The sequence below is a fragment of the Oncorhynchus nerka genome, linkage group LG27 (assembly GCF_034236695.1).
Source record: "Oncorhynchus nerka isolate Pitt River linkage group LG27, Oner_Uvic_2.0, whole genome shotgun sequence".
Lineage (NCBI taxonomy): Eukaryota > Metazoa > Chordata > Actinopteri > Salmoniformes > Salmonidae > Oncorhynchus > Oncorhynchus nerka.
In genome coordinates, this window is record NC_088422.1 from 43,267,750 (window position 1) to 43,284,550 (window position 16,801).

The 16,801-nt window shown below is 43.7% G+C and overlaps 1 protein-coding gene across 1 annotated transcript in view; it reads left to right on the top strand.

Moving 5' to 3' along the window:
- Nucleotides 1-16,801, top strand: part of ptch1 (patched 1) — an 83,726-nt gene that overhangs the window by 33,115 nt on the left and 33,810 nt on the right. The window contains exons 12-16 of the mRNA XM_029638289.2: nucleotides 1-75; nucleotides 10,039-10,157; nucleotides 10,828-11,458; nucleotides 11,989-12,298; nucleotides 15,548-15,690. The exon at nucleotides 1-75 is cut by the window's left edge and continues 51 nt beyond it. Of these exons, the coding sequence (XP_029494149.2) occupies nucleotides 1-75; nucleotides 10,039-10,157; nucleotides 10,828-11,458; nucleotides 11,989-12,298; nucleotides 15,548-15,690 (1,278 nt within the window). The remainder of the gene's footprint in view (nucleotides 76-10,038; nucleotides 10,158-10,827; nucleotides 11,459-11,988; nucleotides 12,299-15,547; nucleotides 15,691-16,801) is intronic.

The following is a 16,801-nucleotide window of genomic DNA, read 5'->3' on the forward strand; positions in this document are numbered from 1 at the left end:
TCCATCAGTAACGTCACTGCCTTTTTCATGGCAGCCCTCATCCCAATACCTGCCCTACGAGCCTTCTCTCTGCAGGTACGTGTGTGTGTGTGTGTGTGTGGGGGGGGGCTTTTATCTAACAGTCCCCGTTCATCAGCCCCAGATTTCTCGAGACGCTTTTTATTGATTTCATTCATCAAACTGAAAGTGAGTGAGTGAGTGAGTGAGTAAATATCCCAAGACCCCCTTGTGACACACTCTGTACCGGTACCCCCTGTATATAGCCTTGTTATTGTTATTTTATTGTGTTACTTTTTATTGTATTTATTTTTTACTTTAGTTTATTTAGTAAATCTTTTGAAATGGATTGTTGGTTAAGGGCTTGTAAGTAAGCATTTCACGGTAAGGTTGTGTTGTAGTCGACCCATGGGATTTGATTAGTGGTGGGCCCAATATCTGTCCCGATTGGGTCAACGTAACCCAATCCATGTGTGTGTGTGTGTGTGTGTGTGTGCTTGTGATACCAGTGTGGGAGGTAGGTAGAGAGAGAGGTTAGAGGGGAGTAGGATGGGGGTGTTAGGAGGGTTGGGGGATCCTAACTCAGATCTGTCATTAATTAGTAATGTCATCACACCACAAAGAGATAGAGGAGGGGGGGTGACAGAGGAAACAGTTAGAAAATGCAGAGAGATCAGTCATCCTCTCTCCTCATCTATATGTCTTGTCTATCTGTCGCTTCTACTCTCTCTCATCTGTGCGTGTGGCGGAATACCTTGACACACACACACACACACACACTGCTGTTTGACCTCTGACCCATGGAAGAGGTGGTTGAGTTCCTGTGCCATTGCCCTGACAACAAGCCCAGCTGCACGCTACACATACCACGCCGCAGATATGTCTGGACGTACACAACTCACACACTCACCTACACGCAACCCCCCCCCCCCCCCCCCCCCCCCTCCTGATGCAGGCAAGACTTTACTCTGATATTAGTATATGTGGACAGATGGCTTTAGTACAGGGGTCTGTCAAACATGCTCTACTTAGCCCAAATGTCTGATAGAACCAGGACACACTTCACAGACAAATACCATACATGGAGGTGTGTGTGTGTGTGTGTGTGTGTGTGTGTGTGTGTGTGTGTGTGTGTGTGTGTGTGTGTGTGTGTGTGTGTGTGTGTGTGTGTGTGTGTGTGTGCAGGCATGTGTGGGAGTGCGTGCGTGTGTCTGAAAGCACATTCTTGTCTTTATCAGCATTAACAACTTCCTCCAGTCTACTCCTCTCTGGAACTGAGGGATTCATCTCTCTTTTTTCTCTCTCTCTCTCTTTATCACATCTCTCCATTTCCTCCCCTCCTTCAGTCTGGAAGAAACAAAAGAGTGTGGATCTGAGCTAGACAAAGAGAGGAAGATAAGCCACACTGCAGCTCCAGTCTCTTTACTGGGGTCAGCCATTGGCCACACCTGGCGTGTTTGTGTGTGTTTAGAGGTTGATTTCATTAGGAAAATCCTTACGGAGCCGGGAGCAACAGAAATGTGATGTGTTTGTGTGGTCAGACTAGGAATCTATGTGTTCCGTTCTTTCTCCCTCCTCCATCTTACCCCCCCCCTCACCCTCATGCCTCTCTCTCCTTTTTCTCTCTCTACCTTTCTCGCTTTCTTGTGCTGTGCATGGAATTGAGACTTGTGAGGTAAGGAAGGTAAGGAATGAGAGAGGGGGAGCGGTGTGTGTGTGTGTCTGGTTGGTGTTAAGGCGTGGTTACAGTGGGATGGAATGGGTTGCTGTAAACTGGCAGTAGTGAGAGCCCGCGTGTGTGTGTGTGTGTGTGTGTGTGTGTGTGTGTGTGTGTGTGTGTGTGTGTGTGTGAGAGAGTGTGTGTGTGTGTGTGTGCGTGTGTGAGAGAGTGTGTTCTTGGGTGCGTGCGTGTGTGTGTAGGGGTGTGTGTTGTCTCTGAGCCGTTGCGCCTGTTCATCACCTCAAGCCCTGCAGGCCTCTGTCTCCTTGGGTGGCCTGGCACACACACAGGACTTAGTGTGTGTCTGTGTGTGTGTGTGTGTGTGCTTGTATGCATGTGTGTGTGTGTGTGTGTTCAGTGGTCTGGCAGCTACACAGGATCCAGATTGTACTCTGGGCAGGGCCCCAGCCTAACCCCAACCCCCACCCTCTACTCTTTACGGCTCTAAGAGCTACACACGACACTCTCTCTCATTTTATTTTCTCTCATGTTCTCCTCTTACACACTCACACTCTTTTTTTTCCTTCTTTTTTTCCTTCTTTTTTTATTAACCCATCCACCGCCACCCGTCTTCGGAGGACACATATCTTTGAAGTTTTGTAGTTTTTTACAGCTTTTCTGCTGCGTATACAGTACATACATTTTACATAGACGTTTTACATGTACATTTTTACATACGGTACCAGTCAAAAGTTTGGACACACCTACTCATTCAAATCAAATCCAATTCAATTTTATTTGTCACATGCGCCGAGTACAACAGGTGTAGACTTTACCGTGAAATGCTTACTTACAAGCCCTCAACCAACACTGCAATTCAGGAAGAGTTAAGAAAATATTTACCAAGTAGACTAAAATAAAAAGTAACACAATAAGAATAACAATAACGAGGCTATATAAAGGGGGCACCAGTACCAAGTTAGTGTGCAGGGGTACAGGCTAGTTAAGGTAATCTGTACATGTAGGTGGGGACGAAGTGACTCTGCATAGATAACAAACAAACAGCGAGTGCAGAGAAAACAGTCTATAACTTGGGTGACTGGAGTCTGACAATTGTATAGGCTTTCCTCTGACACCGTCTAGTATATAGGCCCTGGATGGCAGGAGGCCTGGCCCCAGTGATGTACTGGGCTGTTCGCACTACCCTCTGTAGCGCCTTACAGTCAGATGCCGAGCAGTTGCTATACCAGGCGGTGATGCAACCGGTCAGGATGCTCTCGATGGTGCAGCTGTAGAACCTTTTGAGGATTTGGAGACCCATGCCAAATCTTTTCAGTCTCCTGAGGGGGAAAAGGTTTAGTCGTCCCCTCTTCACGACTGTCGTGATATGTTTGGACCATGATAGTTAATTGGTGATTCAAGGGTTTTTCTTTATTTTTAAAAATGTTCTACATTGTAGAATATTGAAGACATCAAAACTATGAAATAACACATATGGAATCATGGAATATGGAATCATACGGAATAATGTGTTAAACAAATCAAAATATATTTTATATTTGAGATTTTTCAAAGTAGCCACCTTTTGCTTTGAACACTCTTGGCATTCTCTCAACCAGCTTCACCTGCAATGCTTTAACAAAGGTATTGAAGGGGTTCCCACATATGCTGAGCACTTGTTGTTTGCTTTTCCTTCACTCTGCAGTCCAACTCATCCCAAACCATCTTAATTGGGTTGAGGTCGGGTGATTGTGTAGGCCAGGTCATCTGATGCAGCACTCCATCACTCTCCTTCTTGGTCAAATAGCCTTTACACAGCCTGGAGGTGTGTTTTAGGTCATTGTCCTGTTGAAAAACAAATGATAATCCCACTAAGCGCAAACCAGATGAGATGGCATATCGCTGCAGAATGCTGTGGTAGCCATGCTGGTTAAATGTGCCTTGAATTCTAAATGAGTCACAGACAGCGTCACCGGCAAAGCACCATCACACCTCCTTCATGCTTCATGGTGGGAACCACGCATGCAGAGATCATCTGTTCACCTGCTATTCGGCTCACAAAGACACGGTGGTTCTGTGTCATATCTGTGTCAAATCTGAAATTTGGACTCATCAGACCAAAGGACAGATTTCCATCGGTCTAATGTCCATTGCTTGTGTTTCCTGGCCCAAGCAAGTCTCTTCTTATTGGTGTCCTTTAGTAGTGGTTTCTTTGCAGCATTTCGACCATGAAGGTCTGATTCACACAGTCTCCTCTGAGCAGTTTATGTTGAGATGTATCTGTTACTTGAACTCTGTGAAGCATTTATTTGGGTTGCAATTTCTGAAGCTGGTAACTCTAATGAACAGCAGAGGTAACTCTGGGTCTTCCTTTCCTGTGGCGGTCCTCATGAGAGCCAGTTTCATCATAGCGCTTGACGTTTTTTGAGACCGCGCTTGAAGAAACTATCAAAGTTCTTGACATTTTCCGAATTCACCGACCTTCATGTCTTTAAGTAATGATGGACTGTCATTTCTCTTTGTTTATTGGAGCTGTTCTTGCCATAATATGGACTTGGTCTTTTACCAGATAGGTCTATCTTCTGTATACCCCCCCATACCTTGTCACAACACAACTGATTGGCTCAAATGCATGAAGAAGGAAAGAAATGACACAAATGAACTTTTAATAAGGCACACCTGTTAACTGAAATGCATTCCAGGTGACGACCTCATGAAGCTAAAAAAAATGAAGAAAAACCCTTGAATGAGTAGGCTTGTCCAAACTTTTGACTGGTACTGTACATGGTATGTTATATGAAGCAGTCACATAACAATAATACATTACCATACATAAGCTCTTTAATCCCACCTCTCAGCCACTCTCAGCCCATCCCACCTATCACCATAGACCAGCCCTGTTTGGTTTCCATGTGCCATATACTTTTCAATTGTACTTTGATGTTTTTACATACATTCATAAACTTTCTAATCGTATAGTATCCACAGATTGTGAGCTAAAGATGAACCTTTCCTACGAGTATTATTATAGCATTTATTGACTGACCATGGTTTTCCAAATCGCCCCACACTGCTATTTGTAAGGTTCATTTTAAATGAATGTTGTAATTTTTTTTAACCATTCCTGAACCTGTGACCAGAAACAAGCTACATATGGGCAATACAGGAATAAATCATCTTGTGATTCAGTCTCTTCACAGCAAATTTACAGAGCTGAGATCGTTGTATGTCCCATATATATAGCATTCTGTTGGTGGCAAGAATTTTGTATAATAATTGAAATTGAAAAACTCAACGTTAAACCATGTGCCATGGAATCGGTACATCGGAAATCTCTTCCCATTTATTTTCAACCTGTATGGCGCAGCTGTCAACATTTTTGTCCCCAAATGAAACGGGTATATTTTTCTATTTATGCCAATTCCTTTCAGACCATTTTTATCTTTAATAATATAAGGCAGGCAAACAAGTTCCCTTCCTTCTCCCTTTTCCACTTGCCTCCTCCATTTTTGTGGTAGAGCTGCAATCAGTTGGTTTTAAGTTTGGATTGAGCAGACATTCCCATATATTTCGATAGCTGCGTATGTGTCATAACTCTACCGTTTCTATACCTAATATCATTAATAAGTATAATATATATTTTTTCTATATTAATCAGTATATTTGAGTTTAACCATAACATTTGTTGTAATATTTGTTCTATCTTTTCTGGAGGATAAAACTGAAATTGTAACCAGCTTTGTATAGCTTGTTTAAGAAAGGGCGATACTTTAAACAACATTTCATTTGAAATTATTCAGGAAATGAGAAGTTGTAATCTGTATAAAGGCAAAAAGGCCAAGGATGAGTCTTTCTTAATAATCTACTGGAGAACCATTTGGGGTTTAAGTATAACTTATATATGAGTGAAGCTTTTAGTGAGTTTTAAAGCTTTAATATTAAATCATTTTTGCCCCCCAAACTCATATACATTATATAAATAGTCACATTTAATTTTGTCTGCCTTAGCGTTCCAAATCAAATGAAATATTTTTTTCTCTTATGACTTAAAAACGAGTCATCTGGAGTAGGCAGCGCCATTAGTAAGTAAGGAAACTGTGATAGGACCAACCTCTCCATGGTTGCAGAATCTTATCTATTTTTCCAAACGTTCTAATGAAATTAACTGTGGTAAGCTCATTTATATTTTATGGAGATGTGAATACCAAGTATGTCTACTTCACCATCCGCCCATTTTATCGGTAAACTACAAGATAGTGTAAACACGGTGTCTTTTAACGATCCAGTACGTAATATGGTACACTTGTCATAATTAGGTTTTAGTCCAGAGAGGCTAGAGAAGTGATCAAGATCTTCAATAAGACAGTGCAGGGATCTAGATTGCGGACTTAAGAAAAAAACTTGAGTCATACATTAACACTTTTGTTTTTATCCCATGGATTTCTCACCCCTTGATGTTCTTGTTGGATCTAATTTTGATAGCTAGCTTTTCAATGGCCATAATAAATAGATATGGAGACAACGGACAGCCTTGATTTATTCCCTTAAAAACTCAATACTTTCTGAGAAGTAACCACTATTTACTATTTTACATCTGTGGTTGCTGTACATCATTTTTACCCATTGTATAAGAGATTCACCACTATGCATTTCGCCAGGATTTTCGCATCACAACATTGAAGTGTAAGAGGCCTCCAGTTTTTTTTAATTGACCTGATCTTCATACTTACCACCTGGGTCCTGTTTTAGTAGTAATGAAATCAGACCTTCTTGTTGAGTTCCTGAAAGTCTACCATTTTATAGTAATTAAAACATGCTAATAATGGATATTTTAGTACATACAAAAGGTATGATGTACCTCTACTGGTATACTATCAAGCCCTGGTGTTTTTCCAGACTGGAAAGATTTAATTGCATCATTAAGTTCCTCTTCTGTAAGTTGGCCTTCACACAGGTCTTTCTGTAAATGTGTTAATTTTACATTATTATTATTATTAGGAAAGAAATCCTTACAGTTAACATCATTCAGTGGAAATGGAGGAAACTGAAAAGAAAACATATGCTTAAAATGTTTTGCTTCCTCTTTCGAAATATAATTTTGTGAATCATGGATGATTTCTGTAAATTATTTCTGGTAGCATTTCTATATGTTGAAGATTCAAGAAAAATGTTGTGCATTTTTCACCGTTTTCAATCCAATTCGCTTTATGTTTGTAATACATTACACTTGATCGTTCTTAAATAAGTACCTCCAATTATTTTTGTTTTTCCTCTAACTTATTTTGTGCCTCTATAGTACAGTTTCCATTACTATCTACCTGCTCTGTTATTTCCTCTATTTCCTTTAATAGTCTATTGTTGTATTGAATGACCTCCAAAAGTACATGTAAAAGTGTCCCATACAATAAGGAGATCTGCTGTACCGATGTTGTGCAGAAAAAAAACTCAATTATGAATGCTTTGTCTTAGTTAAGAACAAATTGTCATCAAATAAGCTTTTATTCAATTTCCAATAGCCCCGTCCACTTGGAAATACTACCAGTTATATGGAGGCCAATTAGATGGTGGTCCGATCGCATTCGGATTCCTATTAATACTTTTTTACTTTTGATGCCAGCTAGAATGAGATCAGGAAGTAATCAAGACGGCTAGCTTGAAAAAGCCTCCTCCATATACATCTCACTAGGTCAGGGTTTTTCAGCCTCCATATATCCACTAGTTCTAATGTATCCATGATATTCGTGATCTCCTTAATTGCTTGAGGGTGATAGTTTGTAGTGTGACTTCCTTTACAATCCATTGAGGTACTTAAAACCGTATTATAATCTCCCTCCATAATAATAGATTAATTTGTTGCTTGTGAACTCAATAAATTATTCTATATATTTTAGAAGAAGTCTGGATCATCATTATTTGGCCAATATCGATCAATTTGCCAGATCTGTTTTGGGTCCAATAGCATATTTAAAATAATACATTTCATTGAGGATCTGTTTGTACAGTTTGCACAATCAGAACAACATTTGTATTAATTAGTATAATCACCCCTTTTGAGTTTCTTTGCCCATGACAAAAATGTATTTCTCCCTCCCAGTCCTTTTCCTCATCGATATTTGCAGAGTTAGTTTCCTGTAAACAATAGATATTGTATTATTTCTCTTTTAGCCAGGTAAAAATGTATTTTTGGAGTAGGTGACACCTTTTGTAACATGATATTCTCTCCAGTCCCACTCCCATTCACAAGGAGCCGAAAGCGAAGTCTTGTATTTTTGTCTTTATTTTGTGAAAACAAGGAAGAGTCGCCTTCCCTCGCTAGTAGTAGCTAGCTTCCCACATCGCCATGTTAAATAATCAGATTTATAATAAAATAATATACCCGGCAAATACTCTTATACTAGTATAACTTAATCCATTATCCCGATTTGATAAGCTGCTTGCGTATTCATTCCCATATCATCTAAAAATAGAGCTTCATGTTTTGGCCATGGAGAAAAAAGTACATGACTAGCTAGTTGGCTACAGTAGGTTCTGCCATTTCACAATAGCCTGTAATCACTAATTGTTACTTCGAAACAAAATACCTTTTTGGGTGGATTCTTGGATTTTCTTGTTGTCTACTTATTTGTTGTAGAGTGTCTTGTCTTGTTGTCTTCCCTTGCTTGCAAATTGGCTAAACACTGCAAGCTAGCTAGCCTTTTAGCTTCCCACATCTCCAAATAGTCTTATACTTGCCAGTGTAACCTACAAGACTATCCTAATTTGATATGCTGTTTCAGTGTATTTTCTCCCATATCAGCAAAAAAAATGTATCTCAAGAAGAAAAAAGCACGTGGCTATCAGTTTGAACCTAGAATAATAATCACTTACATTCTGGGGTGATTCTATAAGGCTACAATGTTGTTTGGTTTATTGTTTGAACAGTCGCTAAGATTATGTTTGGTTATCAATGTAAAATAGGCTGCTTATTTAATGTCAAACTAAACCAAGACAGCAAACTAAACCACCGAGAGCATCCTGACCGGTTGCATCACCACCTGGTATGGCAACTGCTCGGCATCTGAACGTAAGGCGCTACAGAGGGTACTGCATACGGCCCAGTACATCACCGTGGCCAAGCTTCCTGCAATACAGGACCTATATACTAGGCGGTGTCAGAGGAAAGACAAAAAAAATCAGAGACTCCAGTCACCCAAGTTATAGATTGTTCTCTCTGCTACCGTACGGCAATCGGTACCGGAGCACCAAGTCTAGTTCCAAAAGGCTCCTTATCAGCTTCTACCCCCAAGCCATAAGACTGCTGAACAATTCATCAAACGGGCCTTCCATACTACTTACTGTTTACTCTTGTTTTTACACTGCTGCTACATGATGTTTATTATATATGCATAGTCACTTTACCCCTACCTACATGTACAAATGACCTCGACTAACCTGTACCCCCGCACATTGACTCGGCACCGGTGCCTCCTGTGTATAGCCCTTTGGTTGTTATTTTATTGTGTTACTTTTTACTTTAGTTTATTTAGTAAATATTTTTGCATTGTTGGTTAAGGGCTCATAAGTAAGCATTTCACAGTACGGTCTACATCTGTTGTATTCAGCGCATGTGACCAATACAATTTGATTTGATTTGATCTGGGCGTTTTAAGTGATTTTGAAGTTGATTGGCTTCCCTCATCTCCTTGTGAAATAATCAGATTTATAATGAAATAATATGCCCTGGCAAATATTTGCATACTTGCTTGTGCAACCTACGATATTATCCCAGTTTCATATGCTGTTTCAATGTTTTCACTCCCATATCAGCTAAAAATAGAATATCATCATGTTTTAATCGTGGAGAAAAAGCACATATCTTGAAGCTGTTTTTACCAGTAGCCTGAAATGACTAGTTATCACTTCTAAACAAAATAACCTTTTGGATTCTAATAAGGCTATAATGTGGTTTGGTTTATTGTTTGAACAGTTGCTGATATTATATTTGCTTATCAATGCAAAATAGGCTGATTTCATGCGATAACCTATAGCCCATAGATCAGATCAAGGAAGCAAGAAAGCTCCATTGCCGACACAACACCGCCCCCACGGTCACGGAAAGTATGATAGGACGCGTTACAATGTGCACGTGACACGGTAGTGCCCGAGCACGCTATAAGGAGCCGCCCTTTTTGTGACGAGAAGCGACACTGCGCTACGCTTCGTCGGCTTGGTTTGCATATTCCGTGTAGACCCCTGTAGGAACTCTATAAACTACCCCCTCCCAACTCATGGCAGCCTGATAAGTTAACCAATTGTTCCCTGTGTGTGTGTGTGTGTGTGCGTGTGCGTGTGTGTGTGTGTGTGTTTGTGTGCGTGCGTGTGTGTGTGTTCTCCCTGGCCAGGCTGCGGTGGTGGTGGTGTTTAACTTTGCCATGGTACTGCTCATCTTCCCTGCCATCCTCAGTATGGACCTGTATCGCAGAGAGGACCGGCGCTTTGACATCTTCTGCTGCTTCTACAGGTAACACACACACACACATAAACTCTACACACACACACACACACACACACTGTATATCTCTCCCCACCCTGGGGTTCATAAAGGTGTGTCGTATTTTTCCATGTGATTACAGCTGAGTGTATCTCTACCTCAACTTCCCTGACTGATCCTTTAATTACTGTTTAGAGTCTGCTCTCTGTCTGTCTGTTTATCCTTCTCTCTCTTTGTTAAACATCACCTGCCTGTCTGTGCATGTTCAGCTCCATAACACACAGTCAATACACTCCCAGAAGTACACACGTGCACATATACCAAACATCTCCAGCGCCACTGCTAGCTGTCTGTCCCCCAGCCTGTGTGCTAACTGTCTGTCTGTCTGTCTGTCTGTCTGTCTGTCTGTCTGTCTGTCTGTCCCACAGCCTGTGTGTTAACTCTCTGTCTGTCTGTCTGTCTGTCTGTCTGTCTGTCTGTCTGTCTGTCTGTCTGTCTGTCTGTCTGTCTGTCTGTCTGTCTGTCTGTCTGTCTGTCTGTCTGTCTGTCTGTCTCCCAGCCTGTGTTCTAACTCTCTGTCTGTCTGTCTGTCTGTCTGTCTGTCTGTCTGTCTGTCTGTCTGTCTGTCTGTCTGTCTGTCTGTCTGTCTGTCTGTCTCCCAGCCTGTGTGCTAACTCTCTGTCTGTCTGTGTCTCTCCAGCCCATGTGCTAACAGGGTGATCCAGATCGAGCCCCAGGCTTACCTGGATGGAGCAGACGGCAGTCACTACAGCCCCCCTCCTACCACCTTCCGCACCCCCCCTCCCTCCTACAGCAGCCATGGTTTCTCCCAGCAGACTCAGATCACCATGCAGTCTACCGTCCAGCTGAGGACAGAGTACGACCCCAGGACTCAGGCCTTCTACACTACGGCCGAACCCAGGTCCCAGATCTCCGTACAACCGTTTACACCCGCAGCCACCGGCCCCGCCAACAACCCCAACGCCAGTCACGGTGTTCATGGCAACAACAACCACCATAGCAACCATCACAGCCGGAGTGGGAGTAGCAGTAGTCACGGCAACCTGAACAACAACAACGGTGGGCGTGGTTCCGGCTCAGTCCCGTTCCCTCCTCCCCCGTCCTCCTCTGGCGTTCCCCCTGTCTCCCCCCAGGCGGGGGAGGGGGTGTGTGTGTCGGGGGAGAGTGCCAGCTCCACCAGGGATCTGCTGTCCCAGTTTGGAGAGGCCTCTCTGGGGCTGCGCTGTCTGGAGCCCCCCTGCTCCCGATGGACCCTGGCCTCCTTCGCAGAGAAACACTACGCCCCCTTCCTACTGCAGCCCACCACCAAGGTCAGTGTGTGTGTGTGTGTGTGTGTGTGTGTGTGTGTGTGTGTGTGTGTGTGTGTGTGTGTGTGCGCGCGCGCCTGCGGACACACTTGTGTGTTCCTCCCCAGCGGTGGCTAACTCGCAGAGCCTGCTGAGTCAGACCTATCTAACCACAGAGCTTCAGTAGTAAGTTAGAGTACGTTCTAGTTGTCAAACATCTTACAGTGGGGATAGACCTGGCTTTCAGTCTGTGGTCAGACAGACACTACATTATGCTGGCTGGAGTGTTGAGATGGGTGACTAAACTGGGAGAGTAAAGCAGGTCCTGCCAGCGGTATTTACGTGCTCTTGACTGCGTCCCAAATGGCACCATGTTCCCTACATAGTGCGCTTATTTTGACCGGGGCCCATCTCAACACTCCACTCTAGTTCACTTTGGAACGTGGGATGTTTCTGTGGCCGTTGGGTTTCAGTCTGTAAAGGGCCACCCATGTTCGGCGTGCTGTGTACTTATCTCCCCCCTCCTCCCTCCCTCCGTCCCTCCCTCTCTTCAGGTGGTAGTCATCCTGCTGTTCCTGGTCCTGCTGGGGGTCAGTCTGTACGGGACCACACGGGTACGGGACGGGCTGGAGCTGACCGACATTGTTCCCAGGGAGACCAGCGAGTACGACTTCATCGGGGCCCAGTTCAAGTTCTTCTCCTTCTACAACATGTACGTGGTGACCCAGCGGGCGGAGTACTCCCAGGCCCAGCCCCTGCTCTACCAGCTGCACTGTCGCTTCAACACGATCCACTACGTACTGAGGGAGGACAACGGCCAGCTGCCACTCATGTGGCTCCACTACTTCAGGGACTGGCTGCAAGGTGAGGCATATACAATACACATGTACTGTACGGTGCATTAGGAAATTAGGAAAGTATTCAGACCCCTTCACCTTTTCCACGTTTTGTTACGTTACAGACATATTTTAAAATGGATTAAAAAAAAGAAACTTTTCTCTCAAAATGTATTTTAACAATCTGCACACAATACCCTATAAAAAAACAGGTTTTTAGAAATGTTTTCAAATTTATTATAAAACAAAAAACAGAATACGTATGTATTCAGGCCCTTTCCCATGAGACTCAAAATTGAGCTCAGGTCCATCCTGTTTCCATTGATCGTCCTTGAGATGTTTCTACAACTTGATTGTAGAACTTGAGAGTCCACTTGGGAAATTCAATTGATTGGACATGATTTGGAAAGGCACACTCTGTTGACAGTGCATGTCATAGCAAAAACCATGCCATGAGGTAAAAGGAATTGTCCGTAGAGCTCAGAGACAGGATTGACTTGAGGCACAGATTTGGGGAAGGGTACCAAAACATTTCGGCAGAATTGAAAGTCCCCAAGAACACAGTGGCCTCCATCACTCTTAAACGGAAGAAGTTTGGAACCACCAAGACTCTTCCTAGAGCTGGCCGCCCAGCCAAACTGAGCAATCGAGGGAGAAGGGCAATGGTCAGGGAGGTGACCAAGAACCCCATGGTCACTCTGACAGAGCTCCAGAGTTCCTCTGTGGAGATGGGAGAAACTTCCAGAAGAGCAACCATCTCTGCAGCACTCCACCAATCCGGCCTTTATGGTAGAGTGGCCAGACGGAAACCACTCCTCAGTAAAAGGCACATGACAGCCTACTTGGAGTTTGCCAAAAGGCACATAAAAGACTCTCAGAACATGAGAAACAAGATTCTCTGATCTGATGAAACCAAGATTGAACTCTTTGGCCTGAATGCCAAGCGTCACATCTGGAGGAAACCTGGCACCATCCCTACGATGAAGCATGGTGGTGGCAGCATCATGCTGTGGGGATGTTTTTCAGCGGCAGGAACTGGGAGATGGAGCAAAGTGCAGAGGGATCCAGGATGAAAACCTGCTCCAGAGCGCTCAGGACCTCCGACTGGGGGTGAAGGTTCATCTTCCAACAGGACAATGATCCTAAACACACAGCCAAGACAACACAGGAGTGGCTTTGGGACAAGTCTCTGAATGTCCTTGAGTGGCCCAGCCAAAGACCGGACTTGAACCCAATCAAACATCTCTGGAGAGAACTGAATATAGCTGTGCAGTGACGCTTGAGAGGATCTGCAAAGAAGAATGGGAGAAACTCCCCAAATACAGGTGTGCCAAGCTTGCAGATTCATACCCAAGAAGACTCGAGGCTGTAATCACTGCCAAAGGGGCTTTAACAAAGTACTGAGTAAAGGGTCTGAATACTTATGTAAATGTAATATTTCAGTTGATTTGGAGTATATTTGCAGGATGTGGGGTATTGTGTGTAGATTGATAAGGAGAAAAAAGACACAATTGAATCCATTTTAGAACAAGGCTGTAATGTCACAAAAATGTGGGACTAAGTCAAGGGGGTCTGAATACTTTCCGAATGCACTGTACCTGCACACAAACACACAGGCTTGCACCGTGCACTTTCGAGCTGTCATGTTCTACAGGCATCCTCATGAGCTGCGGCTGTTTTCCAGCAACAGGAATCACGTAGACCTAAGCCTGTAAACAACAGCTGCACACTGCTGGTGATGCGCTGCGGGTTGACGTGCTTGTACATTTCCGCGTGTGTTCATCTGCGTCCGCGCTTGCACACATATGTATGTGTGTGCTTGAATGTGTGGCGTGTGGCGCGCGGCGCGCGTGTGTGGCTGGGCGAGGAGCTGCAGAGTGGGTGGGTTGCGGAGAGCTGTGTTTAATATTGCTCAGTGAGATGGCTGGACAAATTGGACCCAGACAGCGAGCAAGGGGAGACCCAAAAACACTATCCCAGAAACAGGCTACCGGCCAGGGGGAACGGAGAGGGGAGTGCAGGAGGCCAAGAGGAGAGAAACACAGAAAAGAGAGAGGGCAATGAAACAATTAGTAATTGAGAGGTAGCGATAGAGAGCATGACGGAAAGAAGTTAAGAAACAGAGGTGGAGAGGTATATTCTCGGCCTGTTCTACCTGAAAGCTTGTCCGAGTTGGATACTGAGTTTTCCTGCTCTTGTACAATGCACTAACCAGCACAGTATGTACCATGTACCAGCGTCTTTTAAGGCGTTTAAGTGAGGTCTCATAAAGTACGCGGGGGAGAAATGTGTGTAATTAGACAACCATTATCCCACTCAGTGTGTGGGACTAAAACTGAAACACATTTGACTAACAGGCCCTGGATTACTAGTCTCACACCGCCGTTTGGAAGAGATTTAACACGTTCAGCACTTTGTGCTGAGATTCAAGTTCAAGCAGACACAAGCACACTAAGCAACCCCCAGCCATACAGAAAGAGAAGAGAGAGAGAGAGAGAGACCCGCTGCTGGCGTTGTTGTTGTTGTGTGTGTCCGGTTCGAGGTCTTGCTGTGTAATTGTGAGACAAAAAGAGAGACCGAAATGGAGTGAGTTCTACAGAAGAGGCAATTACTGTCTTGTATGTCTATATGTAGTCAATATCTCCACAGGCCAGAGCCCCGCCGAGGAAGGCATGTCGATATCCCGGAAGAGAGACTTCACATGTCGTTGTGCTGTGTTTGGTTTGTGTCCGTTAGAAACCGACTGGTCATGCTCCTAATGACTTCTTCAACGGTCTGGCTACCTCTCATGTTCCGTTGTGGTGCTCTGCTCCGGGGGACAGAGTGCTGCGCTGTCTCTGTTCGCTGTTTGAAGAGTGCGGTCAAGGCCTTGCGGTCCTTTTGACCGTAGTCTGCTTTTAGAAGTTCTCTTGAAGAATGCGGTCGTGCCCACCGGTTGTTGTGGAAAACATGGCCCGTTTTGGATGTGTGGTAGAGTTTTGATCTTCTTTCAAAAGAAATAGAGTGTTGTCCTGTTTTTCAGTTTGAATGGAACATGTTGTCTGTTGGTCTTGGTGGGGAATGTGGAACATGCTTTTGATGTGGTCATGTGTTTTGTGTGTTCAACTACATTTTTTGTAGAGAGAAGTGGTGTTGTGTTTAGTATGCTGTGATGTATGTTTTTTTTTTGGGGGGGGGTGTTTTATGATGTTTGGTTATGTTATGGTTGTTTTGTGTGTTGTGACGTATGGTTATGTTATGGTTGTGAAATGGTTGCGTTGTGGTTGTGTGTCTACAGGTCTGCAGGCAGCGTTTGATCAGGACTGGGAGGCGGGTCGGATCACACAGAGCAGCTACAGGAATGGTTCAGACGATGGGGTCCTGGCCTACAAACTACTGGTACAGACCGGACGCAGGGACAAGCCCATCAACTTCAACCAGGTGAGAGTCACTTAATAATACCAGGCTAAATCCATTCACTTCAACCAGGTGAGAGTCACTTAATAATAGCAGGCTAAATCCATTCACTTCAACCAGGTGAGAGTTACTTAATAATACCAGGCTAAATCCATTCACTTCAACCAGGTGAGAGTCACTTAATAATACCAGGCTAAATCCATTCACTTCAACCAGGTGAGACCCGCTTAATAATACCAGGCTAAATCCATTCACTTCAACCAGGTGAGAGTCACTTAATAATACCAGGCTAAACCCATTCACTTCAACCAGGTGAGAGACACTTAATAATACCCCAGGCTAAATCCATTCACTTCAACCAGGTGAGAGTCACTTAATAATACCAGGCTAAATCCATTCACTTCAACCAGGTGAGAGTCACTTAATAATAGCAGGCTAAATCCATTCACTTCAACCAGGTGAGAGTCGCTTAATAATACCAGGCTAAATCCATTCACTTCAACCAGGTGAGAGTCACTTAATAATAGCAGGCTAAATCCATTCACTTCAACCAGGTGAGAAACCACTTCAACCAGGTGAGAGTCAAATAATACCAGGCTAAATCCATTCACTTCAACCAGGTGAGAGTCACTTAATAATACCAGGCTAAACCCATTCACTCCATAAACCCATTCACTTCAACCAGGTGAGAGTCACTTAAATTAATAATACCAGGCTAAACCCATTCACTTCAACCAGGTGAGAGTCACTTAATAATACCAGGCTAAACCATTCACTTCAACCAGGTAGAGTCACTTAAATAATAAATCCAGGCTAAACCAGGCTATTCACTTCAACCAGGTGAGAGTCACTAAATCCATTCACTTCAACCAGGCTAAACCCATTCCATTTCAACCAGGTGAACTTAATAATACCAGGCTAAACCCATTCACTTCAACCAGGTGAGAGTCACTTAATAATACCAGGCTAAACCCATTCACTTCAACCAGGTGAGAGTCACTTAATAATACCAGGCTAAACCCATTCACTTCAACCAGGTGAGAGTCACTTAATAATACCAGGCTAAACCCATTCACTTCAACCAGGTGAGAGTCACTTAATAATACCAGGCTAAATCCATTCAACCAGGCTTCAA